This window comes from Macaca mulatta, chromosome 10, assembly GCF_049350105.2.
Source record: "Macaca mulatta isolate MMU2019108-1 chromosome 10, T2T-MMU8v2.0, whole genome shotgun sequence".
In the NCBI taxonomy this organism is placed as follows: Eukaryota; Metazoa; Chordata; class Mammalia; order Primates; family Cercopithecidae; genus Macaca; species Macaca mulatta.
This window is the reverse complement of record NC_133415.1, coordinates 73,410,657-73,424,715: the sequence shown is the minus strand read 5'-3', so window position 1 is coordinate 73,424,715 and position 14,059 is coordinate 73,410,657. Positions and strand designations below refer to the sequence as shown.

Sequence of the window (14,059 nt, the reverse complement as noted above, 5' to 3'; positions counted from 1 at the left end):
TTTACCTAAGGTATTGCAGAACAACCATAGTCATGGACTTTGGAGAATCTGACAGTCCTAGAGATTACTTCCTGCAACTCTTGGCCGCTCCAGTTTGACACAGGGGTACCCTCACCCTGCTCTGGTGGACCTTTTGCTTCTGATTCTTCTACCAAATAACTTGACTGCTGACTGCGATAACCAGGAACAGTTTTACTATGATTTTAGGAAAATCATCAATAAAGTAGTTTATACCTGGAGGGAAGCCAGAAGAGAGGAGGAAGGGAGGGAGGAAGGAATTAAGCTGGCACTTTCTGTGACCCATCTGAAAATCTGTTGCCACCCTGTAAGATGAATGATAATGTCTCCATTTTCACACATGGCATTTACTCTTGGGGGTCAGGCTTCTTTCATGTAACATTATGTTTGTGAGATGTATTTCTGTTATTACCTGTAACTGTAGCTCATTCATTTTTAGAGGCAATATAGTATTTCAGTGTGTGACTGTATCCCCATTAAAAAATTTACTGTTGATGGATATTTGCATTGGTTCCAGGTTGAGACTGTTGTGAAGAGTGCTATTGTGAACACTGTATCTTCATACCTAAGTTCAGCTTTAGATACTCAAGCATTTTTTTCAAAGTGGCTGTACCAATTTGCATTCCTGCCAGCAGCGTATGAGAATTCCAGTTGTCCTACATTCTTGCCAACACTTAATGCTCTGTCTCTTTCACTTAGGCCACTCTGGTGAGTTGGAGAAATTAGTTTTTTACTCATGTCACATTTCTTTTCATCTCATTCTATATAAAGATTTTGACATACTTGAATTAATTTATTTATAGGCAAAATACATCCATGCTCAAATAGGTATGAACTGCTTCTTTTTATGAGCTAATAAGCAGTGAGTATCAGAAGGTGGCTAAGATCTATTTGCAAGCTCCAATTGAATTATCCCATCTGAAAGTTCTAATTTTCAGGCACATTAGACCTCTTCATTTATTTCATTTTACAGTTGAAGTAGCTGAGACACTTCAGGGAGTAGGGACTATGCCAGGCGTCATAGTCAGGCCTCCTGGAAGAGGCAAGATAGTAATGTTCACCCTTACCTCTCAAGAGAAGCCCTCTGTTAATTCCTTTATTCTTTTGTTTACTAATTATTATTATTTTAGATAGAGTCTCACTCTGTCACCCAGGCTACAGTGCAGTGATCTTAGCTCACTACAACCTCCACTTCCCAGGTTCAAACAATTCTTCTGCCTTAGCCTACTGAGTAGCTGGGATTACAGGTGCCCACCACCTCACCCGGCTAGTTTTTGTATTTTTAATAGAGACAGGGTTTCACCGTGGTGGCCAGGCTGGTCTCGAACATCTGACCTCAAGTGATCCGCCTGCCTTGGCCTTCCAAAGTGTTGAGATTACAGGCGTGAGTCACCGTGCGCAGCCTCATTTACTAAATAATTACTGAATGCATCTTATATGGCAGGCACCGGGCCGAACCTGAGATTTAGTGGCAAACAAACTTTTAACTTAGTGTGATATTCCCTTTCACTTTACAGGTTATGGCTTTCAAATCACAGCCTATTTTCTCAAGAGAGGGATACGTCTTCGCTGCATCAGGAGCTCACAGAATGCTGGTAAGAAGCCGATTTCTTGGTTTATCAGACATTTCACACAATCTGCTTGCCCTAAGATAGAGAAGGGATGAAAATTAAGGAATGGAGAGTCCTACTTGCTTCATTGCCTTCATGTCCTTGAGTGTGTCCGAAAGTTTGTGATTTCTTTCCTCCCAGCTTGTACTGTGTTTACTGCCTCTCTGAGAACACTGAGCCGGGCCACATCATGCTTTCCTTTCCTGATGCATCTCAGCACTTTCTTTGAGTTTTCAGAGTGACTCAACACAGTTGAACTATGAATCACTTCAATATTGTCTGTGCACACCAAGGCCCTGGCACATGGAGCAGGTGTGTACACAAGAAAGCTCTTTCCCAGCCCAGAGCTCTCAGAGCTTTCCCTAGGTGTGTGATGAGGCCACTTTCCCACGTCACTTCCCCAAGTCTAGATGTCCCCTAAGGATATGATTTCAAACTTGTCCAGCCAGCAACAGTAAAATCAGAAGCTAATGATCTTTCTCCAGGTTGATCTGAGCACTGGAAAGAAAATGTAGGTCACCTTCCATGGACGATTTCAGTATATATATATGTAAGACATGAAATAGGAACTTTAAAAAATTAACTGTGTAGAGGCTTGCTGTGGAATCTTCATGATTATCTGCATTTTCTTAACTATAAACTCTGCTCGAATATATTACTCTCTTTTTTGCTATTGTTTGTTTTTGAGACAAGGTCTCACTCTGTCACTCAGCCTGGAGTGCCGTGGTGCAGTCATGGCTCACTGCAGCCTCAGCCTCCTAGGCTCAAGTGATCCTTCCACCTCAGCCTCCTAAGTAGCTGGGACCACAGGTGTGTGCCACCATGCCTGGCTAATTTTTTTCTCTCTTTTTTTTTTTTTTTTTTTTTTAATTTTTGGTAGAGAAGGGGTCTCACTATGTTGAAGCTGATCTCAAATTCCTGGGGTCAAGCTGTATTCCCGCCTTGGCCTCCCAAAGTGCTGGGATTACAGGCATGAGCCAACATACCCAGCCTCAGATATATTGCTTTCGTAACAGGCCTTCCACTTTGTTCAACTCTCTCATAAAATAAGTCAGCTAACCTTGTATCTGTACAAAGGACTATCATTGCCTAAATATTTAATTAAATATTAAAATAATGCAACTCTCAATAATGACCTAAACAGAACAAAAGGGTGCAGAAGTTGCTTTCTGTTCATACCTGGCACCAAAATGTTTAAAATCTGCCATTCTAACATTGTTACTTTTCAGAGGAAGAAATGCAAATACAGAGGAATTATTTGATAGAACTGATAATTTTGAATTCCAGTTCTGATCCACTAATAAACTGTTGTATTTCAATTTTATGATTTTTTTTTTGTGGGGGGAAGGTAGACAAATAATGAATTCTGTGGCTCATTTTCCCCTCTCATAAAATGATAAAAAGGCTATTTACCATTTATCTCAATAAGATCTTTTAAGAACTAATGAATAAATATTAATTGCTTTGCTAATTTTGTTCCGGCTTTTCAAAGTCCATCTCTAGTCACCTAGCCAGATATCATACCCACATGGGATTAAACTTTAAAAACACCCAGGCCCCCACCTGAAATGGGGGCTTTCCTCATGAGGAGGACTAATTGGGAGTGAGACCAGAACAACAGGTTAATCCCTAATCATGGAGGGCTTGGAATGTTGGGCACTGGGGAGCCATGGTAGGTTTTGGAGCAGGATGAGTGGAGCTCTTTTTTTTAGAACTGTTAACCTGCTGTTCTGAATAGGATAACTTGGAATAAGGCGGGTGACTGCCAAGGAGACAGCAGTGGTTGACAGGATAAGGAGAGAGCTGTTACTGGAACAACAACTCCTTAGGCCTTTTGGGATCATTTAAGCTAGTCTAGTAGTATAAGGTGTAACTTGTTTAAATTCTGTGTCCATGCAATTGACACCTTCTTGCTTGGCTTCTAAGCGGTATATCAAATTGAGATACGTTATTACCTCAAACAGTCATTGCCATCATGTGCAATGTACCTAAAAGGCTTTACTCACCTGATTCATAATATCCATCTTTAAAAAAAATTGGTCTCATGTAAGAGGGAAGCTTTCTTTGTTAGAAAAATGACTTGATTTCTATCACAAGTATCAGACATGTGTATCATAAAAATATTCAAGCAGTACAACCAAGTATGAAAAAGGGAGAAGAGCCCCTCCCCACCCACCTGGAACATACACTGTTGGCATCAGCTCAGCATCACTCCAGACATCACGCCTGGGTAGCTGGAGGCTGGCGAACAAATGGATGGATGGACAGACAGATGAGAGAAGGAAAGATCCGGATGTCATTACTACCTTGCGTTCCTTTCATTGAATGCCGAGGAGTCCAGTTCAGTGATTCATTCAGTCTTTCCCAATGGGAAGTTGTGGTTTTGTTTTAAGAAGCAGCAATAATAGATTACTATGAGTATGGTGTAATTTTACCATCTTTATTGTATATTTATCCATTTTCTTAATAGTTGGTTCATTAATTCCTAAGAGAAGCTGCTGTTTTCCCAGCCTGATTCAGATTAGTAGTTTGCCCTCCAGGGTCGGGGACCTCTCTAAGACTAGCTGACCAAGGAGATGATAAGTAAAGTAACTAGGAAAAACATTGATAGGTCACATTTTTAGATTTTATCTAATATTCCTCTTCCTCTATAAGTCTTACATGCTCATTTTGAAAACATTGATCCTATTTTCCAAATAGGAGTTGTAATCAGCAAACAGCCAACTGACACAGAGGGGAGGCTGCAGAGGTTCTGCCTGGGGGTTTCCTGCAATGTAATGGTCCCGGGGCGCAGGTGGACCCATTTGCAGCCTGGTCAGCTCTCCCTAGAGCTTTGCGCTCACCCTGCCCTATTGCTGGCAAACGCTGAAAGGATGGGAGGAGAGGGGAGATGCGTGTTTTCTATTGTTACTGCATATTGCAGTAACTTAAAATGAACAAAAATCTGGGACAACCATTCTGTGTTTAGAGTTTTTTGACGCCTTTAAACTCGTTTTTCTTCATTTTATACAGAACTCCATGTATTCCCTGACAGATTTGTGGTTTGTGTCAGTCAGCTTGCATTCAGTCGTGATCTTTTAGCAAATCAGAATGAAGGTTTGGTGAGTATGAAAAAATTCTACAAATAAGTCTGCTTAAATGCTGAGTTACTGCAAAAAATAGAAAAAAAGAATTGTCTGCTGTTGTCGTTCAGCTGATGAGCACCCAACGCATGTTTTAAGGGAACAAGAAGAGCGCTACCTGTTTTACATGGTTATATCAACTAATTTGTGCATTGTTCTTCTTTTCCTGAAGACCATTTTAATCAGCAGTACCTTTTCCATATCAATTGTAAATGAGAAAGCAGCACATCACAAAAGCTGTGATGGTGCTTATGATAGTGTTTAAATGAAATAAAGAAAAGTCTTTACGTGAAATGAAGCAAAATCCACATGTTTCCACTGGAGGCTTTCATTGGGGTCAGTGGCTTTTAATTTTATTCCATGGTGATTCACCGACATTTTCATGAGAACCAGTACTTTCCCCAGTGTATTATTTCACAGCTGATAGGGTTCATTTTCTCTTTCTCTCTCTCTCTCTCTCTTTCTCTCTCTCTCTCTCTCTGTCTGTCTCCTTCTCTGTCTCCTTTTTCTCATGCTAAGTCTTGAGCTCCAACAGGGCCTGTTTCTGTTTTATTGGAGTTGTCTCTTCAAATAGATAAAGAAAACTGACTCAGAATTGCAGCTGACTGCTTTGTCTTTTAAACTGAACATGTACACTTGAGAATCTCCTCGTTGCATGTGTGTGTGTTTGCTGCAGCCACGGTCCAGTCTGCCTGACTTCTACACAGAGTTTTTTTTCCGTATTTTTGAACGTATGACTTGAATCTTTAACGAACAGGGACATATGACTTGAATCTTTAACAAACAGAAAAAAAAAAAACCAGCAGACATTAACCGGGCCATGAAGAATGACATGATTATTATGCTTCTAAAATAATTTATGGGAATATTAGATTACCCTTGATGTTTATTATTTTTTAATCCATATGAAATCTGAAATTTGGCCCACATCATCTAAAACCAGCTTCTTATCTCATCTTAAATAAATACGTAAGAAGAGTGTTTCAGAGGCTACAAGGGTGAGTAGAGACCCAGGAAAAGTAAAGAGCAGAGAACTTGTATTTAAATTTAGATGTCTGTGTTTGGTGCAGAGGAACGCTTTGCAACAGCCAGTGTGGTTCATATCTCCTCTTCTTCATCCATCAGTTAAACTCTTAAGAATACACATTAAATGAATGAGGCAAATTTGGTGAAAAGCAGTAAGTTTGTCCTTTGAAATATGTCCAGGATGTTGAGTTATCTTCGTAAACTAATAAATACTAAAGTGGCAGTGCCATGGGCATACATCTAAACTATAATATAGCTTAACTGATTCAGAGCAAGGAAGAAATTGATCTATGGTTTAAGAAAACAACAATTAACTGTTCCAGAAAGTATTATTACTTTCAAGTGAAATACAGGAGAAATTAGATCTTCTATCTGATATGCAATATTAATACTTAGTATCTTAAATTATTAAGGAGGGATTAAAACATCTCAATACAAATGAAATATTATCCCCCTTAGGGGCCTTGGTATTTATACAGATGTAAGTTTTCTATAGCGGCTGTCATATAAATCCTGTAATCTGGAGGACTTCCTAAACATTGAGAATTTTCATTCTGAAAATCTCACCAGTCTGAGCCTTTTACATGACTGAGTTCAGTTTCTTTATCTTTAAAATGTTCTGATAACCAGCGATAACATGACCAGAGTTAACCATATTAACTTATGAGGAAAATGCCATTTCCATCACGAGGTTCGTTCCTTGTTTTGAGTGATTGTCTTTAGCTGTGGTCAGTTTCTGTCTCTTCAGTTGCTCATTTACTCCACCTCTGTCTCTTCACATACACGTTTTCCCAGCCACATATGTCAGCTACAGCCTGGTACTACTCAACAGCTTCATCTCCGGGCACAAGCTCTGTGTGTCCCTCTGCCTAGCCTGCTCACCTCTGCCACCTCCCCTCCTCACAGGCCTCCAGCCCACCACTTCCTCAGGCCTGTTGTTACTAGAAGCAATAAAAGACCCAGGTCAAGTAAAGGTCCCTCTCCCACAAATGGCCCATCAAGCCAACTACACCATCCTTCCACCAGAAGTGTCTTGTAGTTTAATTCTCATTGATATTTGACCTCTACAGAGTCTGCCTGTCTCAGCTATTTAAGGATCAATAAACAGCCCTTCCCTTCCAGAACTGCCTTCTGCCTGAGAGAAGGCATTCTTATCACTTGTTCTATACTTCAAATGCCCAAAGCCAGTGATGTCAGGCTCCTGTGAGTGTTCCCTGGACTTCCTTCAAGCTTTGAATTCTTGTATCACTTTACATGGATATTCACCAAAGGGCAGGAGCCATGTCATTTTCTCTTGATAGCGATTCTCAAGAACATCTGACTGGGCAAGGCTGGGAAAATTGGTGCCCGCAGTAGCTATATTGGAGAGATTTCTTGGCAGTAAACTTCAGTTGTTTTTGTATAACTGTTGACTTAACTCACCCTTCTGCAGCCACAGAAGTGACAGGGGAGTGAACTAGTACTTGAGCAACAGCCTGGGTGCCTTACTCATGCTGTAGCCTTGAGAGCACACTTTCCCTTTCCTTCATTTTTTTTTTTTTTTTGGATTCTCAATGTCTAAGTGACAATTGGTTAGGAAATCTGGGAGCGTCTATTCAAAACTACTCTGTCAAGGGATTCTTTCAACCTGTAGACAAGGAAGCCAGCTGCACTTAGCTCCCCAGTTCTTAAAGGTAGTTGCACAAAAGAACTGCTGTTCCAGATCAGGCAGTACAAAGGGAGTAATCCCCCTCCTTTACGGAGCAGAGCGAATGCAGCCACGCTGCGCCTAAGCACCGCAGCACCAGGGAGGTCTGTCCCTGCTGTCACTGTTGGCGTTTCTCTTGTCCACTCAGGGACTTTGGTGCAGGGAGATCCTCTGTGTTGCAATAGCTCTGCACAGAGTGCCCATGTGCTAGGGATGTGGGAACTGTGATGTGTACTTTGGGAAGAAAGGGCATTATTATGAAATGAGTCATTGTATTTTTCTTACTAGAGTTTCTCATAAGAAATCTAAAAACTCTTGTAGCCTCCGTTTTTGACCTATTGCTAGATATAGAACTGGGGAGTCTTTTTGAGAGTTTTTACCTTTATTTGGTTTGTTTTTTCCTCACCTTTTTTTCCTTAGAAATATGAAGAACAAAAAGTGAATTTTGATTGCGCTCAACTACATTCCATTCCAACAATATTTTCTTATTTACAAACCCAAGAGCCTATGTGGAAACTGTTTTCTTTCTCAGATGTAAAGTCCTGGAGCCTTTGGGAAATTTAATATTATTTATTATTTCTATTATTTCTTTGTTAAAGTTGTGTAAATAAGCATAGAACTCTGTATATATCTGGGACATTTCTGGGTCAGGACAAAGCTACTATTTCACTGTGTGTTAGTTACAGCCACTCCTTCTAGTCTCTGGAGATCAGCCTTCCCATCTGTTTTTACCATCACATTTTAACATAATTTGCTAAGTCCCAGCTCTATACTGGGAACTCTGGTAGGCACCAGGGAAACAAAGAAAAGTAAGAAAGTGCATTGGCCCTCAAGGAGCTTACAGTTTGGCAGATCAAGGCTGCTGAAGGAGATCCTGGTGACCTAAAAATGTCATTCAAATACGGCCTCCATTTTTCCTAAATATTTTTCCACTCTGCACCTGTATCTTTAAGGGTTCCATTGGATCTCTTCTACTCTTCCTCAGAAGGAAAGTCCCAAATCCCCAGACCTACTTTTTTTACGTTTAAACCGAAGCTCTCAAAGTCTGTGATCCTTTTGGAAATTAAAAATGATCTGTAGTGCTATTACTGCCTACAAGTGGATATCTACATTAAGATATTTGAGTTCTCTACCTTATACTCTTTGAGTTGTGGTCAAGTTGTGAAAATAGCTGTTAAGACTCTGCAGATGTAGGCCAGCCACAAAAGGCTGGGTCCTCACTGTAGCATCATCTAAGGATTACTGGGGCATCCTGTCAAGAAACAATACTGAAGCACTAACTCAGCTACTTCTCTTAAGGCACACTACTGTTTAGTGGTAAAGAAGTCTTCTTCTGGTTTTTGAATACAAAATAATAAACTACTGAAGGCTGAGTTGTTTTTAGCTTGGCTGTTATAGTCCTCAGCTGTGCATAACCCAGCCCTTTGTGGGCCATAGCCCTCCTGTCATTCAAGGGGGAGGGTATCAGATTATCTCAAAAATCTTTTCTCACCTGGGATTTCTATTGGAGGAAGCAAATAAAACTGTAGCTAAATAAAAACTACAAAATAATTTTGCACAAAGAAGAAATTTTCTTGCAGATTTAAAAATTGTGATTAGCAAAACTTCCAGGGTAGTTATATTTGATCTTAAGAAAGATGTAAGTAGAAATTATAAGCTAACATTATAGGCCTTATGTTTTTAGAACAGAAGAAATAAACTACTTAACATTTGACTGTGCACTGACGTTTGTACCCTCATGACAGAATCCTTTAACTTTCCTAAGAGAGCTTTTTCTTAAGTATAAATCAGATCATTTAAGAAAATAATTCTCTATTTTTGTGTTTAGAAAATGAAATAAGTAGTGGATGACTTTTCCAGGTTTTGCATGATCTATCATAGAGTTAAAAAAATTATTTTTCTTATTTCTGTTTTTTTTTTTTTTTTTTTTTTTTTTTTTTTTTGAGACAGAGTTTCTCTCTGTCGCCCAGGCTGGAGTGCAGTGGCGCGATCTTGGCCCACTGCAAGCTCCGCCTCCTGGGTTCACATCATTCTCCTGCCTCAGCCTCCCGAGTAGCTAGGACTACAGGCGCCCACGACCATGCCTGGCTAATTTTTTGTGTTTTTAGTAAAGACGGGGTTTCACTGTGTTAGCCAGGATGTTCTCGATCTCCTGACCTTGTGATCTGCCCGCCTCGGCCTCTAAAAGTGCTGGGATTACAGGCGTGAGCCACTGGGCCCAGCCTTTGTTTTTCTTATTTCTAAACAACGCTAGTGGTGAATTGCATGGAAGACATTAACAAGAGATTCCTGTAGCACTAGGGAAATTTCCCTGAGTAGAGAGAGGCTGTTTTCATATTTCACATTTTCTACAATGTTATGAACTTAGATTTTACCTAATAATTGATGACCAATATTGTACATATTCATTGTACAAAAGTTTTTAATCCAAATATATATAAAGAAAATAAAAATTAGCCACAACTCTGAATGCAAAGTCTCTGCTAATGATCTGGATGGTATCTCTTCATACATCATACTTAATAAACTGAGGTCCGTGTGTATGTGTTTCAACTAGGACCCTATTTGTCAATTATGTGTTTCTGTCCATTTTTTTTACTGATGATTTTGTATTTGACAAACTCTGCTACATGAAGGCTTCTTATCTAGTAAGGAAAGTAACTCTCAGTGAGTTTATCATTTTCCTTTCACTTGTATGTCAGTGCTATATGGTAGGATACATTGTTTATCCTGAGAATTGTGTTTTCTGTAATGATCTCTGCTTTTGATGATGTTGGTGTTATGTTTTTCAAACTTAGATAAATATTTACTTATATTTTCTTCTGATACTTTTATGGAATGTATTTTAGTTTATGATATGAGGTCCTTTTTATTCTGTGTAGTGACCAATATTATCCTAATTATGGTCTTTTGGTTTAAGGGACAGCCAAGCTCTGTCTGCCTCTGCCACACCGTCGGTGCACACCTGACAATGAGGCATCTGTAGGAAGTAGGCTTTCCTTTGCCCCTTAGCAGCTGGATTTCGCTGATGCCGCTAAGATATTTGGGTTCTCTGCCTTATGCTTCATTTGAGTTGTGGCCAAAATAGCCGTCAAGGTTCTGCTGACCTGCATCAGCCACACAAGGCTAGTCCTCACTAGCATCATCTAAGTAGAAAGATTAGTGGGACGTACTGCCAAGAGACAATATTTAAGCACTAAATAGAACACTTTTCTTAAGTCACACTATTGTTCAGTGTGAAAGAACTCTCATGGTGCTTGCCCTCTCCCAAGGCTGACTGCTCTGTCCCCTTCCAGTCAGTTAAGGCAAAGGCTCAGGGTCAGAACATGTTCAACAGATAGCTAGGGAATAGATTAGGGCCACACCCCCAGCAAGTGGCCTACGATGGGCTGTTGTCCTTGGATAGCCGCCATCCCCACCTGCCCTTATAGGGACTGGCAGAGGGATGACTCTCTGAAAATGCTGGTAGTTGGGGTGAAGATGTCCTCTGTTGGTTAGTTTTTCTAGACTAAGATGGAGAAAATAAGAAAAAAATATTTCTCAGGTGAGATCATTTTTTAAAAGATTGTCTTTTGCTTGTATATTACAGTAACCTGAGTTCTCGTTTGTTAATAATGAAATTATTTTTGTTCTCTTTTCTTAATAATGAAATCTTCCCAAATGTTTAGCCAGCAGTATTTGTGAAAAAGATGGTTTGTGCCTCCTCCCACCACTGCCATCCCTGAAAGGGAACCTGCCCTTTGCTGAAGTAGAATAGGATAGGTTAAATGAATGAGGATCGTTAGATAGGATAAGTTGGAATAGGATGTATCTTAGTCCCCAATCCTTTGTGTTTTTTTGCTCATAGAGCGTCTTTGCGTGTGCAGAGGCCCATGATCTCCATTGATGATCCCTTTACATGATAGATTTGATTAGGAAAAATGTGGTGGGGAATAGAACAACTGGAAAAGGGATTTGAGTTAAAATGTAAAGAGCTGGCTTTGACCACTGCCTCTCCCCTTACTCACTGATGACCTTAGACAAGTAATCTGGCTTCGCAGGAGCACTAATCACCTAACTGGTTAAGCAAAGGTAAACATGATACCTTCTGTACAGTGTTCTCAAGTTTTCCTAAAGAGCAAGTGAAATAATGAATATTAAAATGTCATAGAAAGTCTAAGGCACTATACAGTGTTAATTTTTATCAGCATCATTTCCTTTCTTCTCTGAAGAAGTCTTCATTTAAATGCAATTAACACCTCATTAACAGACTGCTATACAATCTTCTCCTTCCTACATGAAAGGAGAAAAACACCTGACACTGTCCATGTGCTTATATTATTAATATTTTCCCAAGAAACTCGGCTCCCTAATTATTTTCTCCACTTGCCAGCTCAACTTTATTTTGCAGCTATAAAAACTGAAGTACCAAAGAGTTAAGTGATAAACCCCCATTTAGCCAGCCAGTCAGTGGTGGGGAAAGAGACACACTAAAGGCAAAAACTTATGACCTTCAGTGGGAGCTCTGTTAACCAACATCCAGAGGAGGAAGAATAGGAGGAGGCGGAGCAGCAGCGACCACCCAGCTAAACACCTTCAATTTCCATTAGCTGCAGACTCACATTGAGATACGGCTTTGGAGGAAGGACCCAGTCACCTCTCTCAAGTACATAGGAATCAAGAGACAGCAGACTTCTCAGACTTGAATTCCTAAAAGCACATCTTCATCAGAACACCCACAGTGATAGCACAGAGAGTTCATTAGTAAGCAGATGATTTAGAATTCAGTACTCATTTTCCCAAGGAAACAGTGTCATAACTGGGGATGAGGTTCCCAGACTAGTTCACAAAAGCTGTTACTATCATGAGCTCTGAGTCTTGGAAAGAGGAGGCCTTAGTATCTGTGTCCCAGGGAAATGGCAAGAGCTATTCCTTCCACATCCCTGGGCAGAAGGCCAGCTCAGAGCAGGATTTTGAAATGAGACAATCATCTGTGGTGTGTTCTCTCTAGCTCTTAAGCCCTTTTCCCATCAGTGCCCAGGACTACTGTGGGCTCCCTTTTGGTTAGCCCTACTCCCTATGCAGCTGGACTTCATGTTTACCCACCTCTCTCCACCACATCCCTGTTCAGGCCCATGTGCTCAGTCAGGTGAGATGTTAGGAAAGACATTATCCTTCTTTCATCATCCCGAAAGAGGGCTGTCTGCCTTCCCTCAGGTGTTGGCACTTTTCAACCGCAGGCCTTTGTCAGAGAAGGCATTTTTTTTTTAACAAGAAGACCTCCTAAAGTGGCCCAACTCTGCCTGGGGTAATTCCTATTATGTTTTCTCTATTTTTTACAGATGTTTCCCTTCTGCTTTTAAACTGGGGTTACTAGCCTATGATTCATGAATTCCTTAAAATTTAAAAAAAAAAGTGTATTTTTATTTTTTCTTCTGGTCAAAGTTAAATAGCTTCCATCCAATTCTCAGAACAGTTGATAAGCCTCACAATGTCAAGTGTTGGCCCAAAACCATAAATTCTTCAAAATGTCCAAGTTTGTCACCAAGTTTGTCACTTGTTTGGCACCAGAGACTCGAGTATAGAGTCTAAGGTTGGTCAGGATATATTTTTAGGTTCTTGAGGGCAGGTGAATGTAAACTGGAAAATCCCTGTGAAATGTATACTTCCTGCAAAATAACTTCCTTGATTATTTTTACCGATTTCATGTTTAGGGTGATACTGTTTGCAACCACTTATGGGTGCTTCCCCAAGTCTACCCAAGAGCTTCATTGGCATCAATTCAGAAGAAAAGAAAACTTTTAAAAAATGATTTTAAAGAGAAAATGAGAGTATTCACTACTAACCCAAGTGGCAGCATTATCAGCAGCCCTGGCTCTACTTCCCCTTAGAGACCCGCCCTTTTCATGGGAAGGCAGAGAAGTGAAGTCCTCAGAGGACAGACTCAGGGCCAGACACGTGTGGAATGAAGGCTTGCCCCTCACTGTGGGAACTGGGCAGATGGCTTGGCCACCCAGAGCATCAATTTCCTCAAGTCTGAAATGGGGAAGGTCATGTCTGCTTCGTGCACATCTCATGCGGACTCACGTACCAGGTGCCAGCCCCTGTGCCAAGTGTTTTGCCTTTGGTCTCAGAACAAATGTCCATCATCATTGTCATATTTAGAGAAAAACAACTTCAGTCCCAGTGGAATTCATACAATGCCATTTTTCATTTCACCTCCTGTTTGCTTCAGTTCCCTTGAGTCAATACACACATACTTGTGTGTTTCCATCCTTTCTTTTAATTGTTCATTGTGACTGTCCCACCTGTTTTGCCCTTTTTATTTCGTTATTATCAAAAAACTTTAAAAGTATTATAAGTGAAATTTAGGAAAGAGAGACTTCTCCCTCATTTTAAAGACAGGTGGCTTCTGTGTGGCCATGTTGCCTCATGGTCTGAGATTGTGGTCATTGTCATTCATGCTCTGTTTGAGGTGCTTTTCTATAACTAACTGAGCCTTTCGTATGTGTCACATTTCACATTGCCGATGCTCCTGAAAATCATGTGGTGTCCACTAAAGTATGGTTGTAACGTTTCTTTTTGCCTCGTTATAAATTAAAATAGTTCCAGTTTCA

The 14,059-nt window shown here is 40.3% G+C and overlaps 1 protein-coding gene across 2 annotated transcripts in view; it reads left to right on the top strand.

Annotated features, from left to right (window-relative positions):
* SLX4IP (SLX4 interacting protein) overlaps positions 1-14,059 on the top strand; it is a 197,585-nt gene that overhangs the window by 168,414 nt on the left and 15,112 nt on the right. For both annotated transcript variants that reach the window (XM_001116207.4, XM_077951202.1), the window contains 2 exons: positions 1,536-1,613; positions 4,641-4,729. In XM_001116207.4, the coding sequence (XP_001116207.2) occupies positions 1,536-1,613; positions 4,641-4,729 (167 nt within the window). The remainder of the gene's footprint in view (positions 1-1,535; positions 1,614-4,640; positions 4,730-14,059) is intronic.